Source organism: Triticum aestivum, chromosome 1D, assembly GCF_018294505.1.
Source record: "Triticum aestivum cultivar Chinese Spring chromosome 1D, IWGSC CS RefSeq v2.1, whole genome shotgun sequence".
Classification (NCBI taxonomy): domain Eukaryota; kingdom Viridiplantae; phylum Streptophyta; class Magnoliopsida; order Poales; family Poaceae; genus Triticum; species Triticum aestivum.
The window spans coordinates 44,506,316-44,517,844 of NC_057796.1; the positions used below are offsets into that span (position 1 = coordinate 44,506,316).

The following is an 11,529-nucleotide window of genomic DNA, read 5'->3' on the forward strand; positions in this document are numbered from 1 at the left end:
GTCACATGAGGCGAAGCCACTGGCCACCGCAGATGAGCGCCGTCGGTCGGCGAGGAAAGAGAAACTGTCGTTGAAGAACTCGTCGTTCTGGGCTGCCAGGCCGCCTTTACACATGGGCCTCATCTACGTGCAGCCCAACCGACATTTCTTACCAGCATTGTTCAGTCTCGTTCGTTGCCCTTTTTCGAAGCAAGTCAACAGACTTCACTCCATACTGCTCAAAAAACAAAATTCACTCCATACGAAGATACCGTTCATTCAAGTTTTATTTGGGCACATTTAGCATGCCTCAAATTCATTTTCCCTTTCAATTACTCTTCTTTTGTATGAATTTCGCACGGGGAACTTTTATAGGAGAAGTTTGAATTCGTTCTATTCGGATCAGTCTTGGTTCAAAATGGTTTAATAATTGCCTACATAATTTGGGCAGCCTTTGATATTTCTTTTAAGCAAAGGGCAGCCTTTTCTTTTTGGGTATATCCTTTGCTCTCTTTTTTGAGACATTGGGTATATCCTTTGCTAAAGCTTTTTTCTTTTAGGATCATCCTTTGCTAAAGCTAGATCCGCAAAAGATGCATGAAAAATGAGGCCCAATTACGTTAGCGAAAATGAGGCCTGCACAGCCAACGGGCTTCGTAGTCTCGTAGAAAAAAACTCCGAGGCTCCGAGGTCTCCACGCCTCCACCGCCCCACTCACAACCTTATCGTCGCCGCGGTACGAGCACAGATGGCGCCGCCGGCAGCAGCGCCGCCTGCCGCCATGTCCGCCCTCCCCACCTTCGCCTCCTCCCACCCATACCCTTCCCTCCCCACTCCCAAAACGGCCGCCCCCAAACCACGCCTCACCCTGGCCTACGCCGGCGCCGCCGCGGCTCCCAATGCCGTCCCCCACCGCAGCGCCGCCGCCTCCAACGACCGCCTGCGAGGCCTGGTCCGCCGCGGCGACCTCGAGGAGGCCCTCCGGCTCGTCGATTCCATGGCGTCCGCCGCCTTCGCCGCGGGGCCCTGCGCCGCGCTCATCAAGAAGCTGTGCGCGTCCGGGCGCACCGCGGAGGCCCGGCGCGTGCTGGCGGCCTGCGAGCCCGACGTCATGGCCTACAACGCGATGGTCGCCGGGTACTGCGTCACGGGGCAGCTCGACAACGCGCGCCGGCTCGTCGCGGCGATGCCCATGGAGCCCGACGCCTACACCTACAACACCCTCATCCGCGGCCTGTGCGGGCGCGGCAGGACCGATAACGCCCTCGCGGTGCTCGACGATATGCTCCGCCGGGGGTGCGTGCCCGACGTGGTCACCTACACCATCCTGCTCGAGGCCACCTGCAAGAGGAGCGGGTACAAGCAGGCCATGAAGCTGCTCGACGAGATGCGCGACAAGGGGTGCGCCCCGGACATAATCACCTACAACGTCGTCGTCAACGGCATTTGCCAGGAGGGGCGAGTGGATGATGCCATGGAGTTCTTGAAGAGCCTGCCGTCCAACGGATGCGAGCCGAACACCGTCAGCTACAACATTGTGTTGAAGGGCTTGTGCACCGCGGAGCGGTGGGAGGACGCCGAGAAGCTCATGGCTGAGATGAGTCGCAAGGGGTGCCCCCCGAATGTGGTGACATTCAACATGCTCATCAGCTTTTTGTGCCGGAGAGGATTGGTCGAGCCTGCGATGGAGATTCTTGATCAGATCCCAAAGTACGGGTGCACGCCCAATTCATTGAGTTACAACCCGATACTTCACGCGTTCTGCAAGCAAAAGAAGATGGACAGAGCCATGGCGTTTGTGGAACTGATGGTGTCCAGCGGCTGTTACCCCGACATTGTCTCATACAACACTCTTCTTACTGCGCTGTGTCGTGGTGGGGAGGTTGGTGCCGCCGTTGAGCTGCTTCATCAACTCAAGGACAAAGGGTGCACCCCTGTCTTGATTAGCTACAACACCGTCATCGATGGCCTTACCAAAGCCGGCAAGACAGAGGAAGCTTTAGAGCTGCTGAATGAGATGGTAACCAAAGGGCTCCAGCCGGACATAATCACTTACTCGACAATATCTTCTGGTCTTTGTCGGGAAGACAGAATCGAAGAGGCGATCAAAGCATTTTGTAAAGTGCAGGACATGGGCATAAGGCCCAACACTGTGCTGTACAACGCGATACTTCTTGGGCTTTGCAAAAGGCGCGAGACACACAGTGCTATCGATCTGTTTACTTACATGGTGTCAAATGGCTGCATGCCAAATGAATCAACCTACACTATATTGATTGAAGGCTTGGCTTACGAAGGCTTGGTCAAGGAGGCACGGGAAATGCTGGCTGAGTTGTGCTCCAGAGGGGTGGTGAGTAAGACTTTGGTAAATAAGGGAGCCATTCGGTTACTTGATGCTTGATGGAACTATGCATACTTAAAAAGGTTGACCAGACCAGTAGGAGTGTGTGGATCCAGGAATATGTTCTTGTGCATCTTAGGCAGCAGAGATACTTCATTGTTCTTAATGATGTCTTATTCGACGCTGTGTTCTTATGAACATGTGAGTGTCCTTTCTTAATGTGAAGCGCACAGCCTCCTCCAGCTCAACTTGCTACAAACTTGTACAGGATTCTTCTCTCTTCTTTAATATACTCAATAGGGAGCTATCCTATCTTGTTTCCGTAGAACTGTTCTTACTGGAAAGTAGTTTTGTTTTCTTAGATTACACGGACTAAAGAAAGATATGCTGCTTTCTCAGCTGAGTTCTCAATAAAAACTGAGACAAATCCAATGTTTATGCTATTTTCCCAGATAATCTTAAGACACCTAAATTTTCTAAAGTTTGCCCATCTGCTGCAACTATCCACTAAGCTTTTTGGTTATGCAAAGTTTATACTTCTATCATTCATCATTGTATCATTTATGAATATAACACCTGCATTTACTACTCTGGTCGTAGTGGTGATGTTCAGTTATATATTCTATTCCAAGTTTCCAGCAAAACATTAGAAACTTCAGTTGGCATTGCACTGTTCATACTGTTGGATCCATGCAGTTTGTGCTTTCCCAGTTTGCATAAAAAGGTGATTTCATAGTTGACGAAGCATTGGCCGTTGGTCAGAGTAAGAGTAGATATTACTTGTGTACTCACTCTGTCCAGAATTACTTGACGCTTAAACAGATGTATTTAGACTTGTGAAGAAGTTTTCAATAGTACTTCTGGACTTACATTTCTACTGAATATTTGAGTCCGAGTTCTGTAAACTTGCGAGTTCCGACAGAATTTCAACGAAGCATGACTTTGCCCACACTGTAGGCACAACTATGATTGGTCCCATAGAAAGAAATGCAGGGGAACATTTTTATTTTTTCCGAAAGATCCTACTAAGTGCTGGCCTTTTCTTATAGATATTTAGCAGGGAGCAAAGTTTACATGCAGGTCCAAAGGATCAAAGGAGGAAAGAAAAAGGAAACGAAAAAGAGCCCCCTCTGGAGGCAGCGACGTCCGGCTGATTTCTCACGACGGATCCCCGAAAGGGGACTCCGGGCACTTTGTGCTGGCTATTCGCCATAGCTCCAAGCATCTCTGGATTGACGCGACGATGCTGTTGCTGTTTATTGGTGCAAGGCCCTTCAGTCCTGAAGGTGCGGTTTGTTTCTCCCTCGCCAGGGGAGCCGATTGATATGCCATAACTGAACTTGGAACATGAGATGAGCTGCTGCCATGGTACTATCTTCTTTTGCAAGGGGTATCTTCCTTTCATTTATAACTTTTTTTAAAGTTAAGTTGAAGTCTTAATTCAAATCAATTCACAGTCCTGATATCCATTAGGAGAAACGGAGGGGCTTCACGGAAAATGTGTGGGCAGCTACCATGGTTGTCTGTATACTTACAAAATAGGACAAAATCCGAGTACAGAAAAGAGACAACATTTGCGATGCCTGTGTGCAGGTCATTTTTTTAGATGTCCAAGATTTTCGGCGATGCGCGTTCAGTGAGAGGAGACGTTTCCGTCGACTACGAGCCGCCTACGATGACTTCGTAAAATCTCTAGATGATATGACTGCTTAGTCTCTCGGAGGTGCTTATAGGGATAGGGTGTGCGTGTGTGCATTCATAGGGGATGAGTGTATGCGCGTTTATATGAGGGCTCACGACCGTTGAGTTTGCCCGACATGAGGAAGACATGACGTGAAACACAGACGCGTGCCTCCACGGCGGTGAGGATTTAGAGTAGGTTAAAAAAGTGCCGTACTTTTTCTGGCTGAAATATGTCAAAAGTCTAATGAATTTGATCCGCTTTAAATGAAAATCAATTTGATTTGCATGAATATCTTTCGGTTTATTCAAATTCCACTTGAAGTGTAAGAATTTAAGGCACGCGATTGAAAGGACGGCTCTTATAGAGTGCAGCATTGCAGAGGCCGGGCTCCATTGAGCCCGTTTTGCCAAAAAAAAATATATCAAAATATACTTAAAAGTTTTTAAAAATATCAATTTTTCTATACAAATACATATGCATGTTCGTCGTGTATGTAAAAAGTTTCATCAGGTAATTTGATTATTTGCATGCTACAGAAAAAAGATAAATATCTGGCCTAAAAACAACAAAGATAAAGCCTATTTTAATCTGTGTATTTATCTCTTCTGTGTACACTATATGAGAACATATATGTTTATGAAATTTTATACGTGTATACTACAAATACACATGTATGTATATACTTTTTTCAGTTTTTTCAATATGTGGAAATAGTATTTTTGCTGAAAAAAAATAAAGAGCTACGTGGAGCTCGGCCTCTGCAATGCCTTTTCGGGCTCTTATATCACTATCCGTGGAGGTGTCCATAAACACATACACAGTTTCCGTTTTAGGGCTAGATGCGTGGTGAACTTTGCGGAAAATCTGTCTGATAAAGCTCACGAGGAGACTTACCCAACGGTACCAGCTGGTTTCGAAATCACGGCACGTGTTTCCAGTTCTCTCCTTCGCAAAGCAAGAACATGTGCATGTGTTGGAAATATTAGCACTTTTCCGATTAGACTAATCCACAAGTAAACAGTAAGCATGGCATAAAAGATATGCATCTCATAGCTATACCTAAGCATACTAGCACGTATAGAACATAGAAGCGAACCATCTATGAGCAGCACAAATACGGCTAGTACAAGTACGAGTAAACGAGGGATGAACAGATCATACCCTCCGGTTGGCCAGGCTAACGCGGCGGCGGCAGCAGTAGCCTTGGCGTCATCCGTGGCCTTCTTCTTAGCGGCGGCGTCGTCGGCCATGGTGTCGATGCAGGGGAAGTAGTGAAAGCAGAGGCGAACGGAGTTGGGGACGGATCGGGAGCAGTCGCGTCGAGACGCTCCCCAAAAATCTTATTGCCGTTCTCCCGGGCAGGATCTCGAACGACAGGGCTCCGGAGGCACCTGCTCTCCCGACCAACCGTGCACGCGGTCGTCGGGATGGGATCGCCGGAGGCAGCACAGAGTGAGGAACAATAGATGGCGGCTAGGTCACGCGAGAGGGAGTGAGTGAACCGAACTAGGTTACTCCACTGGCCAGAGCCTTCTTATATAGTCCGTCGGGGAGGAAGTCGTGGGCCTGGCGGAGGCCCACGACCGAGTCGACCCTCTCCCGACAAGGGAGTCAACAAATCCCGGCCACGCAAGTCAGCCCACAGTCCAACGTCTCGGACAGTGGCCCACCTGTTAGCGACTCGTTAATTAATCCCTGATTAATTAATTCGTTCCTGAGCGGCAAAAATAAGCTTCGGCTCGGCTCATTCCGGCAACCCGCGGCGCGCGCGTTGTGACAAGGCGAGGCGTGGCGAGGCGGGCGGCGGAGGAGGAGAAGCGCGCGTGTACCACTCCTCTTTCCAAGCTCCCAATGGCAAGTGGTAGAGCAACCCTTATAAAGGGGTCTCAGCTCTCCTCAACTAGTAAAGGTGGGACTAAACTTCCCACCACCTGCCATCTCATACATGGGCCTCAAGATTAACCAGGGATTAGTGTCTTATATGGGCCTAAGCCCATCCATAATCCATCAATCCCCCACCAGATCTCAAGGCACATAAGTTTGTCAACTGTTCCAAACAATGTTTGATATATCAGAAATTTCAGTGGAGACTGCTAAGTTGCACTTCCACCTAGAGCAACAGGATTGGACTTCTTCACAACTGAACAATGGACTATGCCTTGAATTGTCAGTTTGGCGTGCAGAAGTTTCGCCTATTGTCAGCTGATACATGGCTGCCGAAGGCTAAACCACACGGGTGGAGCTTATTAGTCATACTCCGTACCTTCTCATGAGCTTACTAGAGATTACCCAATCTCATAGACTGTGACCAGTAGTCGGGCTCACATAGGTGTGTTCCTCCAAAGAATGCTATGTAGGTTAGCATCTTGCTTACGTAATCTTTGGAACACATTAAGACAAAAGTCAGCTTGCCTTACAGAATTGAGAGTATTGTGCATCTCCAACGGAGTGGGTTAATTAAGGATACTCTCCTCAGTTGACCGCTGGATTGTTTTCCCAGGTCCTAATTCACGGGATCTCCGATCACATAGGTTGGGTTACCCCCATGGCAACTTACGTGGGTCTCATACCCATCTCCCTCGATGCATTTTCTATCACAATCCGTGATAGCCCTTTCGTAAAAGGGTCTGCCAGATTCTTAGCCGTCTGGATATAATCCAACGCTATTACTCCGGAGTTTCTTGATTTTCTGACAGATTTCAATCTTCTTCTTATGTGCTTTGTGGATTTCATGTTGTCCTTTGAACTCTTAGCCTTGGCAATCACCGTTTGATTGTCACAGTTCATAAGGACAGCCGGCACTGGTTTATCAACCACCGGTAAATCCATCAAAAGCTCTCGAAGCCATTCCGCTTCGACGCATGATGTGTCTAATGCTGTGAGTTCTGCTTCCATAGTTGGTCTGGTTAAGATCGTTTGCTTGCAAGACTTCCAGGAAACAGCACCACCACCAAGTGTGAAGACATGTCCACTTGTGGCTTTCATCTCATCAGCATCAGATATCCAATTAGAATCACTATACCCTTCAAGTACCGTCGGGTACCCAGAATAGTGAATTCCATAGTTCGCAGTACCTTGCAAATAACGCATCACTCGCTCAACAGCATGCCAATGCACATCTGCCGGATTGGAAACAAACCGGCTTAGTTTGCACACAGCAAATGAGATGTCAGGACGAGTAGCACATGCTAGGTACATCAGTGAACCAACCACTTGAGAATATCTCAATTGATCAACAGCCGTGCCTTCGAACTTTCAAATCCACACGCTAGGATCATATGGTGTTGTAGAAGGTTTGCAGTCCAAATATCCAAAACGGCTCAAAATCTTCTCAACATAGTGGGATTGCAAAACTGTAATTCCACCCTCAGTATTTCTTAGTAGCTTGATGTTCAAGATAACATCAGCCACGCCTAGGTCTTTCATCTTAAAGTTATGAGATAGAAAAGCCTTGACCTCCTCAATGACCTTGAGGTGGGTCCCAAATATCAGTATGTCATCGACAAACAAACACAGTATAACTCCTTCGTCCCCACCATAGCGATAGTATACACATTTGTCAGCTTTGTTCATAACAAAGCTAGCAGATGTCAGAGTAGTGTTGGACTTCTCATGCCATTGCTTAGGCGCTTGTTTCAGGCATGTAAGTGCATCTAGTGCCACCCCTAGTTGGTTTTGGAGTATTGACGACAAACCTGGTTGAGGGACTAATGTGTTTGTGAGAATTGCAGGATAACACAGGTAGTAGTCCCTCATTGATACGGTTTACCTACTGGAGATGACCCCTAAAAATGTATGAAGACATTGAAGACAATGGTGTTATGTCAAGATATTCACATTGAAGACTATGACATGAGAAGACATTGTGTGAAGACTATGGAGCGCGAAGACTTAGTTGTTTCGTTGTTTCCTTTTCTTCTTTGTTGAGTCATAGGAACCACCGTACTGTTAAGTGGGGTCCCAGTGAACAAAGTCAGAGTGACTGACGTGATGCTCAACCAGAATCCTATGTCTTCGAGCGAAGACAATGAGAGCAAATCTTATCCAGAGCTGGATGAGTCAGCTTTACTTGCAGCCCAAATCAAGCTGCCGCGTGTGTTTGAAATCTAACCGTTGGAACACGTGTCAGTTCCTTAGTGACCTAGGGTCATTTCGGACAAATCAGGTCGGGTTGCCTAGTGGCTATAAATAGCCCACCCCCTAAACCATAAATTGGTGGCTGCTCAGAGTTAGTGCACGGCTTTTGTCGTTTGAGAGCAACCCACCTCCGAAGCTTTTGAGAGAGAGAAATCCTTGCGAGGACAAAGCCCAAACACCCAGAGCCAAAGAGTGTTAGGCATCACTGAAGTCTTTCTGTCCGCGTGACCTGAAGACTTGTTACACTTGAGGACTGTGAATCCTCCAGCCGGTTAGGCCTCGCGTTCTGAGCATCCAAGAGTCATTGTGGATCGCCGGTGAACGAAGTCTGTGAAGGTTTGTAAGTCTACCTTGAAGACTTACCAGAGTGATTGGGTGAGGACTGGGTGTCCTTAGCTCAAGGGGAATAAGGTGAAGACGCGGTCTTCTGAGTAGAATCTCAGCCTCCCTAACCAGACGTACAGTTGTCACGGCAACTGGAACTGGTCCAACAAATCCTTTGTCCTCACCAAGTGACTGGTTCTATCCTCTCCCTCTTTTTACTTACAGTTTGTCTTCGTGAAGTCATTGCCTGCTTGCACTACCTGTTTGACTTCACTGTGTGACTACTATCATTGTTTGGCTTCATACCATCTTCCATCCTAATCTTTACTACCTAGCTGCTATTAGTCTTCGTGCTTTCACCTCATTGAATACTTGACTATGGCTTGCTTAGTGTAGTCTACCTTCCGCTGCATATCAATAGGTTCATTTCTATTGTTTGTCTTCGAAACTCTCATGTTTTGAAGACTTTCATAAAAATCGCCTATTCACCCCCCTCTAGTCGATAACTAGCACTTTCAATTGGTATCAGAGCAAGGTACTCCCTTGTTCTGTGTGATTCGGTTTAACCACCTGGAGTTTTAGCTATGTCGACTGCAGGGATAATCAAAGTCTCCGCTGCGTGCCCCGTCTTCGATGGAACTGAATATACCTACTGGAAGAATAAGATGCGCATGCATCTTGAAGCCATTGATGTCGACCTCTGGTATGTCGTCAAGAATGGTGTTCCCAAGACTGGTGAAGGTGTCACCCCTGCTGATGTCATGAAGTTCATTCAACTGGATTCTACTACCAAGAACATCCTCTATGGTCATCTGACCAAAGGACAGTATGGCCGTGTGAGTGCTCTGGAAACGGCGAAGCTAGTCTAGGACTGGCTCTCCAAGGTCAACGAAGGCGTCTCAACCCAGAGAGATCAAAGGATCAGTGTTCTTCGCAACCTCTTCAACCGCTTCAAGAGAAACGACAATGAGAATGTCCAGCTCACGTTTGATCGCCTCACTGACATCACAATGAGCTTCGTGCTCTCGGCACCACTGAGATCACCAAGCATGAAATCGTCAAAACACTGCTGAGATCACTTGACATCTCGTTCGACACCCTTGCCCTGATGATACAAGAACGCCCTGACTTCAAGACACTCGATCCGTCTGACATACTTGAGAGGCTCAACACACATGAGTTCCAGCTATCTGAGAAAAGAGATATCTATGGTCCCAACTATGGCCGAACACGCGCTTTGAAGGCAAAAGTTGTTTTCTCATCTGAAGAAGAATCTGACTGCAGTTCTGGTGATCCTGAAGACATTGGAAAGGAGCTCGCTATGCTTGTGAAGAAGTTCCAGAAGTTCACTAAGAAGAAGGGCTTCAGAAAGTCTTCACGATCCAGCTCAAGAAATGATGAAGCTTCCACTCATGATTACAAGAAGAGAACATGTCACAAGTGCAAGAAGCCTAGACACTACATCTCTGAGTGTCCACAGTGGGACAATGAGAACAACAAGAAGAAGAAGAGCAAGGAATATGATTCTGATGACAAGAAGAAGAAGAAATCCTCAAAGTCTTATTCCAAGTCTTCGTCCAAGTCTTCATCCCATAAGAAGAGATCATCTGGCAAGGCTCGTACTTTTGTTGGCAAGGAGATGGATTCAGAGGAGGAGTCTGCTTCTGAGGAAGCGGAGGTGGAGTCTGAGGAGGAGTCCGACCCTGGCGTTGCAAGTCTGGCTCTAGCTACAGCCTACGTTGCCAAGTCCATCTTCAACACTGAAGACAATGGCCCCGTCACCAACGCTGATGCTAATGACAAGGACGACTCTGCTCCCACCTACTGCTTCATGGCACGTGGTGCCAAGGTAAAATCACGTGATGCTTACTTTCAAACATCAAGGGAAGATGACTCTGCTTGTGAATCCAAACCCAGCTACAAAACACTTGCTAAAATTGCAACTGAACAACAGAAAGCTATGGAACATACTCAAAAACTGTTAGACAAAAGCGATGACCTGTTCGACGCGAAAATGACCCGTTCTTAGTCCTTAATTGAAGACATAAAAAATCTTCATGTTAAGTACCAGGAACGTGAAAGTCGTCATGAAACGCTCTCAATCACTCATGAAAAGCTTTCCTATGACTATCTTCAAAGGAAGCAAGAGCTTGAGAAATTGAGAGCGGCTCATGAATATCTTCAAAAAGAGAATGAGTCACTTCGCGCTCAACAGACCAGTCCCGCTCAAGAAGGATTTGAACCACCATGTCTAAAATGCCTTGAGCGTGATAACGCTACTTCTGTTGATGAATGTTCTACTGCTGCTACTGTTGCAATATCTTCAACTGTTGATGTGGTAACTAACCCCTCTGCTGAGGATACCACTACTATTGCTGATGAAAATGCTAGGTTGAAGACATTGCTTGAAACAGGGATGTACAAAAGTCTCAAAGGGCATCAGACACTGTGCGATGTCCTCAAAAAGAAGATTCTGAACCGAAACCCTAGGAAAGAGGGTGTTGGGTTCGAAAGGAAAATGAATGTTGATGGCTCCTACTGGAAGCCTGAGCAGTACCCCAAAACCACATGGGTTGCTACAAAGGGACCTTCAGTGGATCTATCCACCTTATCTGGCTTCACTTGTGCTAACCCAATTATCATTGATGAATCCTTTGATGTAAACTATAAACTGTTTAAGAATCAGAATGGCGAAGTGTTTTCCAGGTATATTGGTACTAACTGCAGGAATGGGCCACCTATGAAGAAGATCTGGGTTCCCAAAAGTTTTCTTGAGAATCTTCCTGTGAATGTCATCATGACACCACCTGGGAAGAAGACAAATCCCAGACCAAAGGCTTCATATGGTCCAAAGGCTTCATACAGACAGAGGACTCACCTGGGTCACCCTAACGCCAATGTTTTGCAGGGAAACCATACTCAGACTTATGAATATGAGCGTGTTTCTTCAAACCGCTATGTTCATAAAACTAAGAACTTTTCCGCTTATTCATATGAGTACTATTCACCTCCTGCAAGGCTATTTGCTAGGGCTTCAAAGCCGAAGTTCTCAGATGCTGCACTT

At 46.9% G+C, this 11,529-nt stretch overlaps 1 protein-coding gene across 1 annotated transcript; it reads left to right on the forward strand.

Annotated features, from left to right (window-relative positions):
- The first annotated feature begins 642 nt into the window (after window positions 1-642).
- On the forward strand, window positions 643-2,627 carry LOC123180187 (pentatricopeptide repeat-containing protein At1g09900). Its single transcript, XM_044592155.1, has one exon. It carries the CDS (start codon window positions 728-730, stop codon window positions 2,378-2,380), a length of 1,653 nt encoding a protein of 550 aa, XP_044448090.1. The 5' UTR covers window positions 643-727; the 3' UTR covers window positions 2,381-2,627.
- The last annotated feature ends 8,902 nt before the right edge of the window (window positions 2,628-11,529 follow it).